Raw genomic sequence first — 20,579 nt, 5'->3', positions numbered from 1 at the left:
TGGGATCTCAGGAGGGCTGAAACCATGAAGTATTATTAGATTACTAAAATGGTCTTCCTTTGGAACAGTATTTCTCAACCTCCAACATTATTAAAATGTGTGGATTTCAACTCCCAGAATCCCAGAAATTCTGAGAGTTGAACTCCACACATCTTAAAGATGCTGCTGATGTCAAGAAACACTGCTTTAGAGGTTGGCTTATCAATATAATTACCTTCTTTCTGGAAAATATTCAAAGCTGACCTTTTGGGGAGGGCCTTTGGGGTTTAACACCAGGCATTATATAGTTGGGCTTTTAATGTATCTTCTGATGTATTTTTGGTATTGTTGACCATTGTGGCAGGGTATAAATCTTATAAATAAATAAGTTTAGAAAAATCCTGAAAGAGCACAATGACAAACCATTTCCATATTGCTATTAAGAAAACTACATAAATATGCCCAAGAACACACCAGTTCAAGTTGAAGGTTTTAATAATTTTCAAGACTTTTAATGAAACAAAAACGCTTGACAGTTTGTTATACCAGCCGCTAATATTAGATTGTCCCTGAATATGTGTTCACACATCTGACATATACACTGTCCTCTCATCTGCCTGCCTTATTATCCTTCCAGCACAATTTTAAATAACTCAAAGAAATGAAATGTGCTCCATCCAGGCATTTCCAAAGGTGGTTCTGGGAGCAAAGACAAATAGATCAAATCATACAGATGAATAGGGCATCTTTTTGTTTTGCTGTAATTAATTAATATTTCTATAATCTATCACAATCCTGAAGCATTTTGAGCAGCATCTAAATATATCTGGGAGAAGTATTTCTCCCAGAGATTCTCCTCTCCCTCCCATTCCAGTTAGCCCAAAAGAAAGTGAAGCCTAAGCATATTGACACTTAGCAACTAGAATGAGAAAAGTTGATCCTTAACACCTTACTTCAAAGAGTGCAGTCTGTATCATGCAGAGACAATTATAGCATTACCCATCACAAGACCCAATCTAAAATGCAAAAACAAAAAAGCACCTTCATCATAATCATGTATGCAATCATATTGTGAAGCAAAGTAGCCAATAAACGGTCTTCATCATCTTCTAAACGTTTTCGGTCATGTGCTCCTAAAGAAAAATATCTACAGGAAAAAAAAAAATTAACTGAAGCCAACAGTGAACATTTAATCACTGATCACAAGATCCTATACACTGCCCTGCTATTTTTCTTTTTTGTTTTAAAGTTTCGTCTCAAGGTTTCATACTTAAAATTTACTCAACATAAAAATATTTCCCTTAATAGCCTCTGCATTTAAGATGAGCAAAGGCAGAAAACAGCTTATGAAGGAGAAAAATTTACACATAAGTAGCAATTGTCCCAAAGGTGCTTTTACAAGAGGCAACTGGACTTTCTGGTTATTCTTTGAAGAAAAGCTGAAGAAGATTTTTGGATGAGAAACAAACCATCTTCAAAGAAAAATCAGAAAGTACATTTAAGGTTTAGTTATAACTTACACATTGCAGAGAGAAATTGTGGAGAGATCTATACTTTACCTGTCAATCATCTCTTGAGGCCCCTGATCCATTCCCATCCCTTCTCTTTCTAACATCACAGCATCCAGAAAAGCATCTTCCCAGAACTGCATCTGATCCCACAGAGTTGAACGCTCTTTACCTAGACAGCACTGTTTTTGTTAACCATAGATTTCATATTTTTATAAGACAGAATCATATAAACAATTTCCCCCACAAATAATAAAATATGATTAAACCAGATATTTTCTTATTCTATGCCACTAAATATGCTATTTCTGATTTTACTTCATAAGTTATTCCTTAAGCGCATATCATTCTACCAATATTCCTAAATGAAACTCTTCTAGAAGTCAGAAACAAGGAAAAGCCATACATTCAAGATCTTTTTAATGCACACAGAAAAGCAGAAAGAAGAAATGATTACTCATAGAGAAGGTTTCCATGGCAGCATCCTCTAACTGGTCCCAGACAGATCCTTTATCCCTCCCTTTACAATTCCAAGCAAGCAGCAACATGGCAGCAAGAGAGAACAAAAAAATGACAAATCTAAGCATTTAATAAGGGTCAATGAGACAGGTCAATCTGTTTTATTGCAAGAAATATTTCAAAATACAGTTAAAGTAGGTAAGGAGTTAATACGAGCATATAATGATCAATGCTAGACTCTGTAATAATATTTCAAGATAGTACTTTTAAATATACATCTCAGAATTTAACAGTTTCTAAGTATCCTCAATCAAGATTGGCTTAAATCATAAATATAGTCATTATTGTTGTTATTGTTAATCCACTACAGGATGATGGTTTCTTCATGAAATTTTATGGATAGTAAATATTGTAGAAGAAGAACTGTATTAGTCTATGATGGCAAAAAATCAGTTTATGAAAGTTTATGCCTTTTTAGACAGTAATCTATCATCCAAGTCAAGCTTAGGTTGTTAAAAAGTGATCTTTTTGACTTTCCAATCAAGGGTAAGGAGTGATTAACAAGCTTTTAAAAGCAAATGAATAGCAAGAAATCCAGGGGCCACAAACATTACTGCTGATCATCCCTTCCAACTCTGTTAATTAGACACTTGGCAACTGGTTCATATTTATGGCAGTTGCAATGTCCCAGGGTCATGTGATCAGAGATGGCTTGAGGATTGATCTACTTCAGGAGGGGAGAGTTCTTTGCTTAGTGAATTGAACCTTCTCTAAACCTCGTTTTTTTTTTTGTTTTTTTTTGTCTCCTCTTCTTTTGTGGGTGATCATCTTAAATTTGTGGTCTTCTTCCTTTCAGATAAATATAATAACCTATTTGCTCAGATCAGATAAACATGTACTGTAAGCTAATTACAATGTTGAAGTCACCCTGCATAGAGCATAGAATAAATGAACAATCCAGTATTTGAAAGAAAGTGATAATGCTTTGAGGAATACAATGAAGTTACAATTTATATGTAATACTGTATGTCAGAGAATTCAGACATTATAGACTAGGGTTGGTGAACCTTTTTGGCACCAAGTCCTGAAACAGGAGTGTGAGCATTTGTGCCAGAAACCTGAAAAGCAGCCACATGGTGTGCATGTGTGCACCAGGAAGACAATCTTCCAGTTTCCAGTGCACGCATGCACACCAGCCAGCTGGTCTTCGCACATACATGTGTGCCAGAAACCAGAAGACCAGGTGGCCAATGCGCATGCGTGCGCTGGAAACCAGAAGAGCAGCCTCCCTATGCACGCATGCACACTGGGCAGCTGCTCTTCCAGTTTCCTGTACTTCGGCATGCATGAAGATCAGCTGGCCGGGGCGCCGGAACCAGAGGAACATTGGGTGATGGCTCTGTGTGCCACTTCCAGCATGCGTGGCATAGGTTTGCCATCACTGTTATAGAGAATTCACGGTAGTTTCATATCATTGCTCAGTTTTATTTTGAAAAGATCTAAAGACTAGAGAATACATGAAACTAAAATTTTATTCTTACCAAGTAGACCCTCAAAGAGATAAACTCGTTGACTTGCATCTTCTGGAACTCTTCCAGGCCTGCTGCATTTATTATCTGTGATTGTTTTTTTCATACTATGAGATTTACCCTTTTATAAAAGCAAAAATAGGACAGAAAATTCTTATTATGTAGCTAATTAACAAGATGGTTCTTAAAATGAATTAGTAATTCTATTGAGGAGATAAATAATTCAAAGTGCAAAGGATTTAAGAACAAGCATAACCACTTCTCAAATTCTGTCAGTTAAAATACATATTTAAACATGTGCACTTATCATTTGTTGATTTGTGTTTGCAGTGAACTTTGAAGGGCATGGATGTATAGTAAATTGGAAATATACTGTATATACTGAGCAGATAAATTGGCAACCACATTTAGATTAGCAGCTCATCATTATGAATCATTAACAAAATTTTCTTCCACCAGGTAATAGCGGTAAACAACCCCAACACCAGAACACCTAAGAAATGAAGTCTATTCTTACAAATATAGCACTGGTAGCAGAATTTGTTTCAATTTCACTGTCTGAGACGGTGCCTCGTGATCCTGTTAAATTTCCACTAATCTCTCCACCAAGACCATCGCCAGCATTGCTGCTCAGGTCACTATCTGCTCCAAGCGTTTCACCAGAGCTGTTGCTCACCTGAAGAAGGAAACAAACAAACAGTCTATCTATTTATTGCTCAATATACTGCAAAGATAAGATGCATTTACAGCATCATTCAAAGGTAACAAAATCTCAACATTCTACTATATGAATTAAAAATAAAATGGGAAGATAGTGGGTGTTCTTGGAGATATGTTACAATGGGATCCATACTGGGAATATGGGTCCAATATGTATAAGGACAAATGGCTTTTGGTTTAAGTCTTAATGTTACTTATTCAAAAACTACAAAAAATCCAGAATCTTGGCCTTCATTTTACCATTAATATATACACTGAATTTTTAACAATACATTAGATTTTGTCAAGCCCTACCATTGTAACAAACTCAGGAAACAAAACTATCTGGATTTCTGGAAAGATCTCTAGTATTAATAAGATAATGAAACAGAAAGTAGAATCTTGAAAGCCTATCGAAGCATTCTCCAGATAAACTTCTATCTAGCCTGATTGGTAGAGTTGTTCTATAATCCTGTTCTTATTTTCCTTTACATTTATTATTAAATTTATTTATTAAATTTATTTGGTGCCCATCTCACTATTGGAGTAACTCTTTCTCTGTGGCTAATTTATAGATAATTTAGAGGTTAATTTAATTTAATAAATCTTTAGAATAGAATAGAATAGAATAGAATAGAATAGAATAGAATAGAATAGAATAGAATAGAATATTTTATTGGCCAAGTGTGATTGGACACACAAGGAATTTGTCTTGGTGTAAATACTCTCAGTATACATAAAGAAAAGGTACATTTGTTAAGAATCAAGAATCATGACGTACAACACTTAATGATAGTCATATCATTTAGTTTAATAATCTCTAATTTAGAGCTGCACATCCTCTGCAAACAAAATTATAAGGTCAGAATTGTTAAATTTCTACTGAGAAGTATGGTGAACTGATGCCCCTAAATAGAGGGACAATGTTACAGCTGAATGCCAGATCCCGATTGTCAGAATTTCTGTGCAAAAAGAAGAGATTGCACAATGTGACATGAACAGGTGGCTTTTTCTGTGGGAATAGCTGGCAGGAAAGGACATTTTTGATCAGTTAGGAGTCGCAGAATTCCATCAAGCTTATAACCGTTAATGTGGTCTAGGTGCACTTTTTAATTAAATAAATTTATTTTTTTTACTGCTGCTTAAAGATTAAGAAACATCAGAATGGCAAGTTTTATTGAATTCACTGGATAAATTTTCTTCAATCTTTTTTTTTTAAATGTCTAGCTACAAGTTTAAAGATATGTAAAAAACAAAACAAAACTGGAATAATATAGTGTTGGTTTTAAGAAGTTTTAAACAGATTAGGAGCTAGAAATCTTAAAAGAATCCTTCCTGAGGAAAGATTAAAATAGATTGTTATTTTTGATAATATTTAATAGATTTTTGCTGATTAGACCGAATGTTTTAAATTAAATTAAATAAAGAATATTTGTAGCTCAGAGTTGAAATGAACCCCTGATGCTCCCTGAACTTGGTTGTTGATTTTTTTGTAGACATTTCATCACCCAAACTAAGTAACATCATCAATACTAGCTGTTTTAACGTGTTTATTTGAAGAGAAAAAATAAGGAAAATATGTTGAAGACAGAAAAGAAGATATAAATATAAAAGGAATGATTCAAATCACTTTAGTAGATAAGGTTTGTAACAGTAATGTTATTTCTGATAACATTTAATGGACTTTTGCTGATTAAGATAGAAATGACTATACTTGATTGAAGAAGAAGTCTTTTTTCCCTTTTCTTTCTGCTTTTTATTCTATTTTAACACAAATTTTATATTATGTATTATGTATGCTTTGTATTGGTTTTATAATATAATCTTCAATACATTTATTTCAAAAAAGGTCAGAATTGTTGTAAAACAGGATATGAACAAATGTATACTATATTTCTCAACGCATTTAAGATCATAAATAATCAATATAAACATAAAAGGAATATATGACAACTTATTGTAAAATTATAGGAATGAATAAGGCACTCATGCCTTTTGAAAGGGACATGTCCTCAACTAGAGTACAATCTCAAATAAAAATATAGAAAATTAAGGAGAAAGTGTAACCAAAAGCATATCCACAGCACCTGTAACTTATAGGATTAGAAAAAAAAATACACATAGACAAGAAAGTCTAGAAAATAACTGCTAAAATCAAACCCAGACATTTCATTTTGGCATGCCCTACCACTGTGCTAACTTCAGAATCTTGGCTGGTGCTTCGGATCATAACAGCAGGCCCCACACTTGCCACAGAGTCCAGATCACTCTTCTGAAATCATGAATTGACAGGAAGCAAAATAATACACATTAGATAATCCTGTTTCTGTTTGTAGGTTTAGTCAAGGTGGTCTTTGGGAGTTGGGGATAGTTGGGACAATTTTTCACCTGCCCGAATATTTACAAAATTAGAATGGTTGAAAAAGGCATACTCATATTTCACGAAACTATCATGCCCACAGATTCTTTTACAAGGTGGCAAGTTTTTCGCAACGTGCCCATTCCAAAGTGAACAGCTACACTTACCTGAGAGCTGGAGGTTAAGCTTAGACCACTGTCAGCACTAATCTGGGATTTCTTCTCATCTGTCTCTCCCAAGTCAAAGAAGTGTTTTGTACTTTCTGACCCTAATCGAAGCAAAATAAACAATCCTATTAATATGACAAGGAAAAATAAAAGAATTACAGGGCAGAAAACTGGAGCTATCAATGGGTAGTCCAAAGGGGACCCATAGAATCTTCTTCTCCCCTATTTTTTCAATACCATGGATTAATAATGTAGCTCAGTTTTTCACAGCCAACTATTTTGTCCAAATGTCACTGCACCTGAGAAATAGAGAAATTGTCTTAAACAATTATTACTAGGAAAGGAAGAAAACAAAGCAGGCATCAAACATATTCAAATTAATACAAAGCATGCCAGACAGTTATCACATTACTCTGGAAAGCCATACCTTTACCTTTTGTATGCAAGACTGGTTCCATGCCTGTTGCTTTTTAGAAAGAAGTCTTTCTTACTGTTTGACAATTTTTACACCGTGCAATACATTGATTTTCATTCCAGTTGTCTCACTAGCAAGTGGCAAAACTAACCAACCCACCCAAAAAGCAATAATCAATAATTTGTGTGCCATAAAAATAAAACATGAACTTCAAAGGAAAAATTACAGAGCACTGAAAGAGTGAAATAAATGGCTCTCCAGAGTTTGTAATAACAAAAGTAAAAATGGTAAGAGTGTACGTATCAGCAATTGACATGACATGCACTGATTATCCCATTCTCTTTATAAATAATATAAAAGCCGAAGAGATGCATGCAGTTCATTTAAAAAAAACAAACTCTTTTTCTGATGAAATGTTAGAAAATGGATGAAAGGAGAGAGAATTGGGAATGGTTTGGAAAACACTGTGCAATGGGAGTAAGGAGGCAGGAGAAAAATATATTACAGACTACACAGGTTCACCATTAAGATTTCAGAAGGGGGAAGAGACTGAGCACAATGCTTCTGCCATAGCCATATCTGCCAACTGTTCCATAACGGGGACACAAGACCAGCATTTGGAGGGTTTTGGTTTTTTTTGTCTTTTAATTACAGGACAAATACATGAAATGTCATCTGGCAACACTAGGTGCACAATCAAGAAATACCTTGCATACCACTAAATAGTGTGAGTTGGGAATTAAAAGTGTGAGTGGAGTTATACCAGATACCTATTAGCAGATAGTATCAAGAGAAGGGGAGAGGGAAAGAGAGAAATAGGGAACAAGAATGTGACACACAAATAATAGCTAATGTGTTCTGGAATAGAAGGGCACTTAGTGTAGATTTCTAGGATGATCTATTATTCAAAAATAGTAAACTACACCAAAGATATTTAGTTAATCCAAACTGCAGGGGTATCAAACTCGCATTGTCACAACGGCATCATGTGACGTATTGGGACTTTTTCCCCCTTCAATAAATCGGGTGTGGGCATGGCCAGCACATGATGCATCTGGCTTGCAGGCCAGGAGTTTGACACCCCTGTGCTATGTAATTGTACATGCTCCCAGGAGACTTCTTCAAAATGCTTTGAATTGAGTATATTTTAAAGCACTCAAAAAGTAATTGACAGAAGTTTGTAAATGTTGGCTTCTGTGATTCAAAATGTATTTCCAAGCAGGGTTGCGAATAGATGGTTGCTTTACAGGAAATTAAGGAAAATGGAGGAGCAAAAAAACCACAGGACCTACTTCAGATAATTATACTCTTAATCGACATGTGTTTTGCAGTAACTTTTTAAAAATCATTTAATCATTCAAAAATAATCTTTTATATACAAAGACGGCTAAACATGAACACGAAGTAATTTATAGAATAGCTGATAAATTACTAATGGTAGAAAATGTAGATTTCTAATTATAATGAAATCATTTGACCAATAGGGTACTTGCTGTCCATAATACTCCTAGAAATGAAAGGCTATGAGCAGAGAATTGATTTATAAATTATCTAAAATATATACTACCACTTGTGTTTCAATCAATTGTATGAACACTTGTGCATTGTGCACACATAACAATAAAATCAAAACATCTTTAAGCACTTGGTTAACCAAAGGTAAACACCAATTGCGAGAACAAGTTTTAATCAAAGTAAATTGAATTCTATTTGATTAGGATGACCATGTTTGAAATATTTATTCGCAGAAGGCAAAAAGATTAACTTTAGAGAACAGAAGGAGACTTATATCCTACAAAAATCAAGCGAGCAATCTTAGATGCATCTAGCTTGGAGTAAACCTTACTAAGCTCTGTAATTACCCCTGAATATCCATCCAGAGAATACTGTATTATAGTATTATGTGAAAGCAGTATACAATATTTAAAGTACGTAGTTAATTTCTCCGCACACCAATGGCCCCCTGAAAATTTAATTTTTAGAGCCATTTCTATAAAACACAATTTTTGGCCTGTTTATTAGAGTAAGGGGAAAAAAAGCTCAACAGTCTTCATATTTCTTAATTTTCTTTTTAATATATGATATACAGTATATGATCCAGCTTCCTTATAGTCAAATGGATAATGTGATTAAATGCTACTATTCAAACATAAATTTACAGGCTCTGCATTTGTAGTATTTAGTAGTGATATTTTATTATTATTAATCTGGAGTTCCTAACATGGAGCCTATGAGCACTGATCAATTTGTGAATACTTGCTAATGGTCTTGCTAATGGTCAATGAATACTCACCTTCCTAGAAATATAGGGTTCTTGGTTCCCCTTATTTTTTAATATTATTTCTCTCTAATATTTTCAATATTATCTCTAAATTTGTATTACAATGCATGGAAAGCTAATGTATTATAAAACATAATGCTCAAATTACTTTTATTTACAAAAGTGTCTTTTTAGTACCACTGTAGGCCCTACAGTAACACTTAGAAAATGAAAATGATTCATTGATCTAATACCAGGCTTTACTTCAAAGGATGCTTTTTGGCTCCCCAAAACATAAATAAATAGCTGATGTATAAGGGAATATCCAGGGAGCATCCAGAGGGGGGAAAAATACCTGCTAGGGAGCATTGTCGTCAGTTTACCTTTTGAAAAAATGTTATTTTATCCTCAAGTTTCGTTACTGAAATAGCCATTTGTGTGTTCTAAGCACAAAACAAAATATGCATATATTTGAAAGTTTCCTTTCTGACTTAGAACAAAACATGGCTGTTTTGCACTTAAAGTTCATGTGATGGATGTATGCTATGCTATTGTAATTTTCAACTAGTTAATGAAAAAGGATGTTTATGTATTCCTGTATTTCATAAATAATGTCAATGGTTTTCAGGATGTATGCAAGCAAAGTTGATTTGATTCACTTGTTACATATGTGCCTTTGTGAAAGTCAGTGGCCCCCAAGCTTTTGGGCACCAGGGACCAGTTCTTTAGAGAGATGTTTTTCCATGGACTGGAGGGGGCATGGTTTAGCATACTGCCTGCATCCTGCAGATGGGATTCCACTTGTTTGTGCAGACTGGTTTCTAGCATGCCGTGGACCGGTGCCGGTCCATGGACCAGAGGTTGGGGAACCTGGTGTAAGTTATGCCCTTGCTGTTGAGCTTTAAAGTGCATTTAAACATTTTACATCTGGGACCCGTTGGTAAGCAAAGTCTGCTGTTTTTGTTATAAGCTCTGCTAAAATTCTGTTGACTCAACAGAATTGGAAAGGATGATATTTAAAAGCACCACTGTAGCAGTTTTTACTGCCCACACAAGTTTGAAAAGAGAGCCAGTCCATCCAACATCAAGTCCCTAAGCCATTTATAACTACGGAAGTTAATTACAAATTGTGCCCAGTGAGCAACTGGCATCCAGGGTAGGAACTTTCAGCATAACCCTTACATAACTCAGCCATTGTACCGTTTAGCAACCTAGTTGCCAGATTTTACCTCAAAGACCACTCCTAACCTCCATTTACAGTGCATTATAATAATCAAGGTGATATGTAATCAAAGCATGGATAACTGATGTCAAATCTGACACAGATTATCAATCACTACTGGTGTATATCCTGCTTGCCACAGCTACCATCTGTGAATCGAGTAACAGTGAGGATCATGTTGTTGTTTTAAATGTATTCAAGTTCACTCCTAAAGTTTCCTAGGTACTAACAGTCCCTCTGTCTTCTCTGTATTTAATGTCAACTTGTTATTTTTGCTCCAGTTATTATGAAATTAGAGAACACTCAATGATACTGTTTGCTTTTTTGAAGTTGAATGGGAAGGAATAGCAGAAATGCTGTTGCCATCCCACTCTAAAGTTCCAGATGGTTTCATCTAGCTATAAACAGCAGGTGACAAGATGAAACACTGTTTGCAGACACTGTTGGTTAATTGTACAGATGTCAAACTATAGTTCTCAGTGCTACCTTTTAGCTACAGGTCCAAAAGAATAAGAACCACTGCAAACTGGTCTCATAAGTCCCAGTCCTGCAAGACAATCCATTAAGTTATAAAACCTAGTGGAATAAAAAGCTGCCAAGTGGTCCAGGAGATTTAGTGGGACTGCAGTTGACTCTCCCAGGTAGATCACATGTCACTATCACAAAACAAGTGATAGTCTATGGTAATATACATTTATAATAGTTTGCATTGGGCTCATATAATTCAAACAACCCATGGCCAGTGGACTAGATGTGTTCTTTTTTGAAATTTTGGTTAAGTTCCAGAGCCTATTTGTTTGCCATTGAAATTCAGCAGCAAACAAACTGCAAACCACTTTAAATCAATTTAAAATGCTAGTTTTCATTTTTAAAAAAGCATACAGTATGTGTAGTGCAGCAAAACTATATGAGAGTACTTTCATGTCTTTTTCTGCATGTATTTTGTTGGATCACTAATTTATTACATATTATCAGATATCTTATCTTCTTGATGCTAACTGAAACTACTTTTTAAGTGTAGCTTTTGGTACACAAACAAAAATTGAATGCAATTTTTATCCCTAAAAGACTAACTTTTCTGTAACTAATTAAACAGTGAAATTATTTTCAAGATCTAACCAAAACTTAATTTAATTAGTGAAATAGCATGGGCAAACTTCATTATATAACAGATGCATGCAGCAAAACATCAATATTCTCTTTTACACAATGTTGGCAGGAAAGGGCACTCCATAGAAGAAGAAAACAGTATTTAATATTTTCCTAACAACATATTTCTTTAATTTCCCTCCCATTTTCTATAGACAAACATGCCATATTTTTGTTCCTAATTAGTAGTTACTTAAAATCAATAGTGTGTATATGAACATTTATGTATTTTATATTTGTGCATGCTTATGAATATATCTAACTCAAATCTAGAGATCATATCAGAAGATTTCAATTGGGATTGGCTGTTTCCTAAACATGGCAATAAAGAACTAGAGTTTTAAAAAAACAATATATAAGTCTTGTCTTCCATTAAAAGTTAATCACAGTTGATCAAGTGATCTCCCACAGTTATTTTAACCTCAAGTAATTGATGGTTAATCTATGGATAGATTATGGATTGGACCTTATAAACTCCTTTTGCTGAAGAAATAGGACAACAATCTCTCCACACATTATTTCAATGAAAATGTTGCAGCAGCTATAGCATGCCTTCATAACAGAGAAACCCATCAGAACCTTCTAAAAATAAATTCAGTGGTAAGGAAGGATTTGAAACTCAGCCAGAAGAACTAAAGTATTTTTCCTCTCTCCTCATACAGGAAAGGGCTCTTTGAGGTAACTCAACACTATGTGTTTCTTTATTAAATGACCTCCTTGGTCCGTCCTATGGCTCATGTGACATGGGTGATCAATCAAAAGCTTAAGGAGTTGGCAGTTATGGGGAGGCTATGGGGAATATTATGTTTCTGTCCTTTTATCATTTTCCTTACTCAGTTTTTCCAAAGCTTTTTGTTTTGTCACTTCCTGGTGCTTGTTCCACAATTCTACTCAAGATGCAATGCAAGCAGGAGAGAAAGACAGAAGTATCAGATGCTGATCAGAGGTGGAAATGGGGAAAAAAAAGACAAAAGTAAGCCACCCAACCCTGCACTGCCAAAACAGAGATTAATGAAAACTGGCGTGTGAAGAAATAATTCTTCTTCCGCTAGATCAGGAGCAGAGCCCTCCATTACCTTAATAAAGAAATATTTTAAAAAAGAATGACATGCATTTTGGTGGCTGAGAAAAATAAAATAACTGTGAGACTCACCCACCTGATGTCATCTGACTTCACAGAAATTACATATTATAAAAAGATTTTGGCAAGCTCTTTATGCTTAATATTCAAATTACTTCTGTCTCCAAAATAATACTTCTAGCCAACACACTTTTTTTCATACATGTTTAGTCTGTTCAAATACTCCCCCCCCCCCCAATTTAACCAATTCACAGTACTCTCTCAGCAGTGTTAAAAAAGGATATTCTGAGAGAGATCTATATAAAAAGAGCAATATTTGTTTAGAGTACAAGCATCTTGGAATTAGGTAAAAATGCAATCCATATAGCAAACGAAGAAACCATTTTAGGTTTGCATTTCTGCATTGAAAAAAAATGTCAGGAACTTCTAGGTACTGGCTTCGTGGCATAATATCAAATCAACTTGCTAGAAAATTAAGCTCAACATTTGACTTGAAAGCATAATTTATGGAAAGAAGTAGAAGCTAGGAAATGTACTGTATAGAGGAAGCTGGAAACCTATCTCTTACCAAAAAAATAAAAATAAAAAGATTTGAACTAGTGGGTTGAATTATTTCTTACTATTCTGCAATTTAAAAAAAAGAGAACATGGGAAAACAAATAGGAGTTGATTTAGAAGTTATTGAAGGTTAAAGAGAGTGGGATTTCTGTGATGAAACAATGATAGAACAATCCACAACTTATCAAATCCATTTCCCCAGTAGTATATCTGGTAGATGAACAACTAAATATGGCAATAGTTTTTACTATAATGTAATAATTACTATAACAGCAACTTTTATTAAGTTATTTATTCATATTACATTGAAAATGAACCCCCATCTTCACTGATTTGTCTAGTATTAGACAAACATAGAAGAGCTGTTCATATTTCCTTACTTACTGTCACTGATAGTTTTATCTGCAAATTGGTATAGGATTCAGTAGTTATTAACTCAAATTAGAGCAGATGAATAGTTAGGAAAAAAGTTCCATAACAAAGTTGCAAAAAATATTTAATCTTTCTGTAGTGACTTGAGATTGAAAAATCTGTTTCCTCTATACATAGATGGTTATTTCTGCTACAACCCTTCTAAACCTGATTTTTTTTTTAAAAAAAATCCTGAATGGCAAAAATTTAAACCTAACAATTCAGAACGAATGAAGAAACAATCATTCAGAAAACTGGCTAGATGTTTTTCAGCCTGGATAGTGCAGTAATTCCAAACCTAATGCAATTATATTTCTCAGAGTTCTATGTTACTGTATGTATTTTGGCATAATAATTTATTTCTTATAATATCTAAGAGGATAAAGCATTAAATGTAATTTTCTTGAAAAAAGGAAAATAATGAGATAGGAATACACGAGTCCAAATGCACATAACTTTAATCTATTTATATCATATATATACATAGCACTGAGTCCCAAGAGCTCAGTGGGACTTATAAATAAAAATGGATCGATCGGACTGTAAAATAATTATCTGCATTTATCTATAAATCAGCCAATCCTTTGTTTATGCACTTCCAAGAAACATCCCATTAAAGAACAGCCAGCCAATTTGCTTATAGTAACTCAACTAGATATAATTAAAGTCTGTGATGTCAGTATCATATAATAGTCCTATTTAAAAAAAAAAGAAATTAACTCATCCAAAATGTTGAGTTGATTCTTGTTCAAAATGGGAGAAGAAAATATATGACTAGTCTTTGCAAACTGAGTGAGAGTGAAGCGCATTACTAGAGCAATGAAGGGAATCATGTTTTAATGGGAAAGATGCAAGTAGATTCTAATGCCAATGCACAATCACTTTCCTGCATTCCACGCATATTTAAATACACACCAATAGAAGCTACAAAATTTTCCTCCTTTAAACTCCTTGTGTCAAACTCCCTTGGCCCTTTCCCTGAGGGGCCTGCTGCCCTTGGCATGAGCTGAGGTACTTGTAGTTGCACCTTGGGTTTCGGTTCCACCCTCCTGGCTAAAATAGGATCTTTGCTAACCGGAGTGATTGCTCCATCTGTTGGGCTTCGCTTTCTTTTTTCAGGCTCTTTAAAAGAAAGGAACACAGAGAGATAAGCAGCCAAAAAAAAAAAAAACCCAAGTAAATATGCCAACAACCATTGAAAGAAGGAATGAGAAGGAATGAGAGAAAGGCTTGATTAGTGTTAATGGTGTTAATTCTTTATAATCATGAAAAATACCCTCAAAGCTAGAAATCATCAGCAGTTAAAGAGAAATTTACAAAATATAGATACGTAATCTAATATACTGAAACTTGGTTATTTTAAAGATGGTCCCCTCTAAGATGAATTTAGCTGGCTATCAAATTGTGACTTCGTGTTTTTTTCCAGTTAAAGAAAATTTCTCCTCTAACAAGTAACCTTATGATGACCTTACAATGAAAAACTCTTGCTAAACTTCTGCAGTATCAAGTCAAGAAAATGTTATTTGCCGATGCCATTCAGCAAGTTGGGGGAGGGGGTACACAAGAGGTGCTGCATTGGTTAGGAAGCCACATGAGAGGTCAGTGCTGGTCAGGTAAGGAGAGGTGGCACGAGTCATAGGAGGCTGGCAGGGAAGATATGCAGAGGTTTCTTCCTGTTTCTCCCTCCCTCCCTTCCCTTTCCAGCGGGAAGGTAAGTAGCTGCTGCCTAATAAGAGCAAGGGATTGTAAGACTGTCTGGGAAACTGTCACAAATTATTGAACCTGAAGATTACATGACCAGAGCAGCAGCACAATAGCACTGAAGCAGCCACAAATTTCCCAAATTTCACTCCCTCCGGTGTCATGGACCCTGGATTTTGGACATGTTCTAAAAGTTAGCCTATTTGGGGTATCTAGACCCAAAAATTGTTGCCTTATGATGCACCATTTCATCCAGTTAGTAATGACAATGAGACTTTTGGGAGCACATAGATTCTATATTGGAACTTACATGTTGTGTTAGAATTAGATTAGACATCTTAAAATCATTGTTGGCTTTTATGCATAAGAATACATATGTATTCTATATGTCAATTGTTATGAAACTCTATTTAAAGCAATGCCCTGTTATAGGATTCTTCCTTACCAATCAGGCCACTACTGATGGAAGTCTTATTTCATATAATAAAAGAGATGTATATGTGTCAGTGTCAACCACTTGCAGAAGTAAGTGACATTTAAATATGGGATGTCTGTTAATGGAAAAGGTAAACAAGAAATATGAATATAGGTTTGTTTAATTCAATCATTTCTGTCCATTTCCAGCTTCTCAAATAAGTATGGAGTAGACCTGTACAAACCATCTGAAAACTGAGCAACTTTTTGCAGGTTGCTCTAATGTAGTGGCCCCCAACCTTTTGGGTACCAGGGACTGGTTCTATAGGGAGAGGTTTTTCTGTGGACTGGAGGAGATGTGGTTTTGCATGCTGTCTGCATCTCATGAATGGGGCTTCACTTGTTTGCATCACAGAGTTTTTGGCATACCGGGCCCAGTAAAATAATAGACCAGATGTTGGGGACCCCTGCTCTAATGCTTTTACTGTTTAATCAAACAATATCTTTTGCAAAGCACCCTTCCAAATGCATGCACAAAACTGTAATCCACAGTCTTCTAGAAACAGCCATCTTGAATAAATCACTAATGTCTATAATTTCAGACCAGCTCTTGAGACCAGCCACCATTTATGCACCATGTATGCATAAATAAATAACCAAATAACCAAATGGTTATTCATTGTTTTAACCAGACAATGACTGGTTGAAGACAATGAATAAAGACTTAATTAGGAAGTCAAATATGTTTGATTCCTATATTTTACATTAGAATTGATTCAATGTAATCAATGCAATTGACTGAAAACTTCTGGTTTTCCTATCACCTCCCATCTCCCTGAAAGTAGCCAGATTACAGAGGAGAAACAACATAAAAGCTCCACCTGCTTTGTGATCCTTTTTCCCTTGACCAATTCATGCAATAAGCCAGGTTGAAGGAAGTATATTGCATTCATAACAGTTTAATCATTCCTGACTCTGCTTCATAAGCAATGCAACTGAAACATACTTTTTCCCCCACTTATTTTAGTGGTAATGATCAGCTTAATGCTGATTTGCTAATAAAATGACTTAGTGGAATGTGCATTTTGAACAAAATGAATCAAAATGTCAATCAGGCAGTTCCATATAACTTAGTGCTTCCCAACTCAATCTGGGGTAATTTATCTAGATTTGAGAAGCATTAACTTAGATTTACTACAGCTACACTTCACCTTTAACATCATACCCCTTGACTGAATACCAGAAGTATGAATGAGGATAAACACCAACTTAGGGATCTAATACTATTTTTTGCACGGGCCTCACTTCACTTCTTGAGGGAAGGACAATGTCTGGTTTTTCCTGCCTGTTTCTCTGTCGTTCACACAAATATTTTTTTAAACCAACAAAACAAAGATATTTTATAACTGATACATTCTAACAATGGTTACAATTACTTTATAACCTCTACTTGAAGATAAACTCCATACAATTATTGACTGTGGCAGGCTAGATTTAGTTCTGCCACATAAGGCTTTTCACAGTATTTATAGTATTTATACACCCATTTTTAGTATTGTCTTACCTTTGTTATAGTAATGAGTATAGGCTATTTCTAGTAAGCCAAACACACTTGCCATGCCTCCAAGTCCAGCATTTGCATATGACTGCTCAAGGCTTGATACTGTACATTTTAGTAAATCCAGCATTCCTTTATAAACCTTTCGGTTAATCTCCTAAAACAAAAAGGCTCATCTGTAAGAATGCTTTTTTTAATCAGAAGCTAATTCCACAGCCCTTCCAAGATATTATCCCAAAAACCACAATCCCCTTGGCATTTCAGTTTCTATTTTCTATCATTTAATTATGCTGTATGTAATTTAAAACAAAGGAAGGTATAATATATTATTAGTCTATCTAGCTCAGTATTTTCTAAATTTCTTAATAGCATCTCTGCAGGACACAATATACTCTTAAACTGGGTATTGTATTATAGTGTTTCTATTATTATCTCTTTTATTCATTAAACATGAAACTCAATCAACTGAACATTTAAAAATGTATCACAAATATCATTGACTGGTGCTGATGGTTAATATGGGTTGCTGCAGTATCCTAGGTATCAACCAAGTATTTTCTTAAAATGTACTATGTTCCGAGTAGCGCAGTTTTTTGCAGTTCCACTATTATTGTTGTTGTTATCACATGGCATTGTTACATTAGCCAGGAAACTACAATGCAATTACAGAGTAGTGGTTTGGCTGCCAAGATACCAGCTCTGCTGTAGGCAACTCTTGTGTGTTTCCCATGGTGTGCCCCACAAGAGGGCAAGCTTCACATCAGAAAGAAAGACAAGGGGCTCTTCCTGCACTAGCAGCCAAGGCCCCCTCCTTCCAGATGCTGCACCTGGGAAGGATCAGAGGACAGGAATCTGACTGCCTGCATGGAGTACCAGCTCATCTCCCCATTGAAGTGGTACCTATTTTATCTACTTGCATAGAACATGCTTTCATACTGTTAGGTGGACTGAGATGAGTGATGGGATTCACCCTGACATGCAGTACTAGAACTCAAACCACTGGAGCAGAAACCACCTCCAGCATCATTAAGCCACTAAGCACTACCTCTGGTGTTTCCATTCCTTTCTCTTAAAAATGGATCCCTGAAAATGGCGCTGAAGTTTATACATATACTCTCACATCTATACATATATATGTATGTGGGCCCTTGGGCATTGGATTAGACACAATTTACTATACCGAGACATAATTAAGATAGAGATATTACTGATGAATCTGAGAATCCTAGAGATCCATATTCATTTTTGATTGAATTATGTTTTCTGTAAAGCAACTGATTCTTAGTCTGAATACTCAAGGATCCAGCAGGCCTCTGGATATTTAGTAGATCTCTATGTTATGTTCATATTGAGCTTAAAAATTCGGACTCTTCTCAATCATCTGTATCCTAGTCATGTCATATGCTTTATGTGGGACTGTCCCTAAACCTACTGAAAAAGATCTGCTACCATAAAGCTGGAGCAAGCCACTGGGCTATTTCCTCTAACTATATGATCCACTCGGACTTTAACGGCTGGTGAAAAGGATCTGTTATGAGAAGGAGGTTTTATGGTGCTAGGGATGTTTTATATTTCATAATATTTTATAATCCTCTTAGTGACTGGAAATCTACAAAAGTTGGCAACAGAGAAACTACGTAAATAAACAAATAATTTCTGAATGCAAATTAAGGTGCTTCAAACTAAATAATTGGTTAATACTTTTTAATCCCTACTTCTAGTATTGGCTTCTTAAACCCTTGGTGATATCACTGGGCATTCTTCTGCCCATATGAATGTATCTGGGAAATGAGCTCATTTAGACAGGTCTGCCTCCATTTTCTACAGTCAGTTGGAAAAAGTACTTCTCAGTTAAGCTGACCATACAGGCAGTCCTTGACTTACAACAGTTCATTTAGTGACCATTTGAACTTACAATGGCACAGAAAAAGTGACTTATGACCATTTCCCACACTTATGACCCTGGCAGCATTCCCATGGTCACATGATTAACATTTGGATGCTTGACAATTGACTCAAATTTATGACAGTTGCAGTGACCTGGGTTCACATGATCCCATTTTGCGACCTTCTCACAAGTAAAGTCAATGGGAAAGCTGGATTCACTTAACAGCCATGCTACTAATTTAAACACTGCAGTGATTCACTTAAAATGTGTCAAGAAAAGTCATAAAATGGGGCAAAACTCATTTAACAAATTTCTCACTTAAGAACATAAATTTTGGGCTCAATTGTGGTCATAAATTGAGGACTACCTATATTGAGGTTCAGCTCTTAGGGAAAAAAACATTTGGTCAAGTATTACCTACATTTCATTCGAAGGTACTAACAGTGCTTTATCAGAAAGCAATTTTTCTCCATTACTTTGTTCTTCATATTTTAAGACTTATAGTAGCAGTTCCCTTGCGAGCCACCTTAAATAAGCTTCAGAACAGAAATCCACAGCAAAATTCATTCATAGATGGATGGGGGGGAAAATAAAAATAAAACTAACCACATCCTGGACAACATCCTGTCGAGCATCCTCCTCTGACTGGATAGTGCGATTAAGCTTACTTAACACAAACATACGGAGTTGCTCACTTTCCAAGAGCCGACGTACTCGCTTCATGTTTAGCCAACCAATTCCTTGTCCATCTAGGACATTGTGAACCACCTCTTTCAAGAACTGCTGATTTTCACTATAAGAATAAGAGGCATATAGTAAAAAAAATTCAACCCAAAATTTCTATAGTTTTTGTATCACTATATTATTATTAAAAGAAAGGCCTTTTTTATTATTTATATGTAATAGCATTCCTTAATATCCTTGGACTGCAAGACTTAAGAAGCATGTTATATATTATTTTGCTTTATGTAGCAACTTTAAGCATCAATTGTTTAAAAAGAAAATAAAAATATATTGTTGCTGTTTTTGAAAAAAGAAAATGTTGGCTTAAATAAGGAGGAAGCGATTTCGGAGGCGCAAAGACTCTTATTAGTGGTGAGGGATAGACCATAACGTAATCATATTCAGAGAGGAAAATGGTAATTTGTTGGATGAAGCATATGCCTAATACAAAATGCAATAGTATGTCTACTAATGAGAGCCAATATTGTCACATTAGGCC

At 35.2% G+C, this 20,579-nt stretch overlaps 1 protein-coding gene across 50 annotated transcripts in view; it reads right to left on the bottom strand.

Annotated features, from left to right (window-relative positions):
* Positions 1-20,579, bottom strand: part of MADD (MAP kinase activating death domain) — a 95,732-nt gene that overhangs the window by 30,231 nt on the left and 44,922 nt on the right. For 8 of the 50 annotated variants that reach the window (XM_087951359.1, XM_087951365.1, XM_087951362.1 and 5 more), the window contains 11 exons: positions 19,964-20,150; positions 17,476-17,626; positions 14,712-14,918; positions 12,580-12,633; positions 6,701-6,801; positions 6,363-6,446; positions 3,993-4,151; positions 3,488-3,596; positions 1,945-2,007; positions 1,539-1,659; positions 1,021-1,126 (listed from right to left, as the gene is read on the bottom strand). In XM_087951359.1, the coding sequence (XP_087807485.1) occupies positions 1,021-1,126; positions 1,539-1,659; positions 1,945-2,007; positions 3,488-3,596; positions 3,993-4,151; positions 6,363-6,446; positions 6,701-6,801; positions 12,580-12,633; positions 14,712-14,918; positions 17,476-17,626; positions 19,964-20,150 (1,342 nt within the window). The remainder of the gene's footprint in view (positions 1-1,020; positions 1,127-1,538; positions 1,660-1,944; positions 2,008-3,487; positions 3,597-3,992; positions 4,152-6,362; positions 6,447-6,700; positions 6,802-12,579; positions 12,634-14,711; positions 14,919-17,475; positions 17,627-19,963; positions 20,151-20,579) is intronic. The other 42 variants (XM_087951361.1, XM_087951363.1, XM_087951387.1 and 39 more) reach the window with 12 other exon arrangements.

Source organism: Notechis scutatus, chromosome 1 (assembly GCF_049901735.1).
Source record: "Notechis scutatus isolate UNSWTSFEM ecotype Mainland chromosome 1, rNotScu1.2, whole genome shotgun sequence".
NCBI lineage: Eukaryota > Metazoa > Chordata > Lepidosauria > Squamata > Elapidae > Notechis > Notechis scutatus.
Note: the sequence above shows the minus strand (reverse complement) of the source record. Positions and strands in the feature narration are given on the sequence as shown.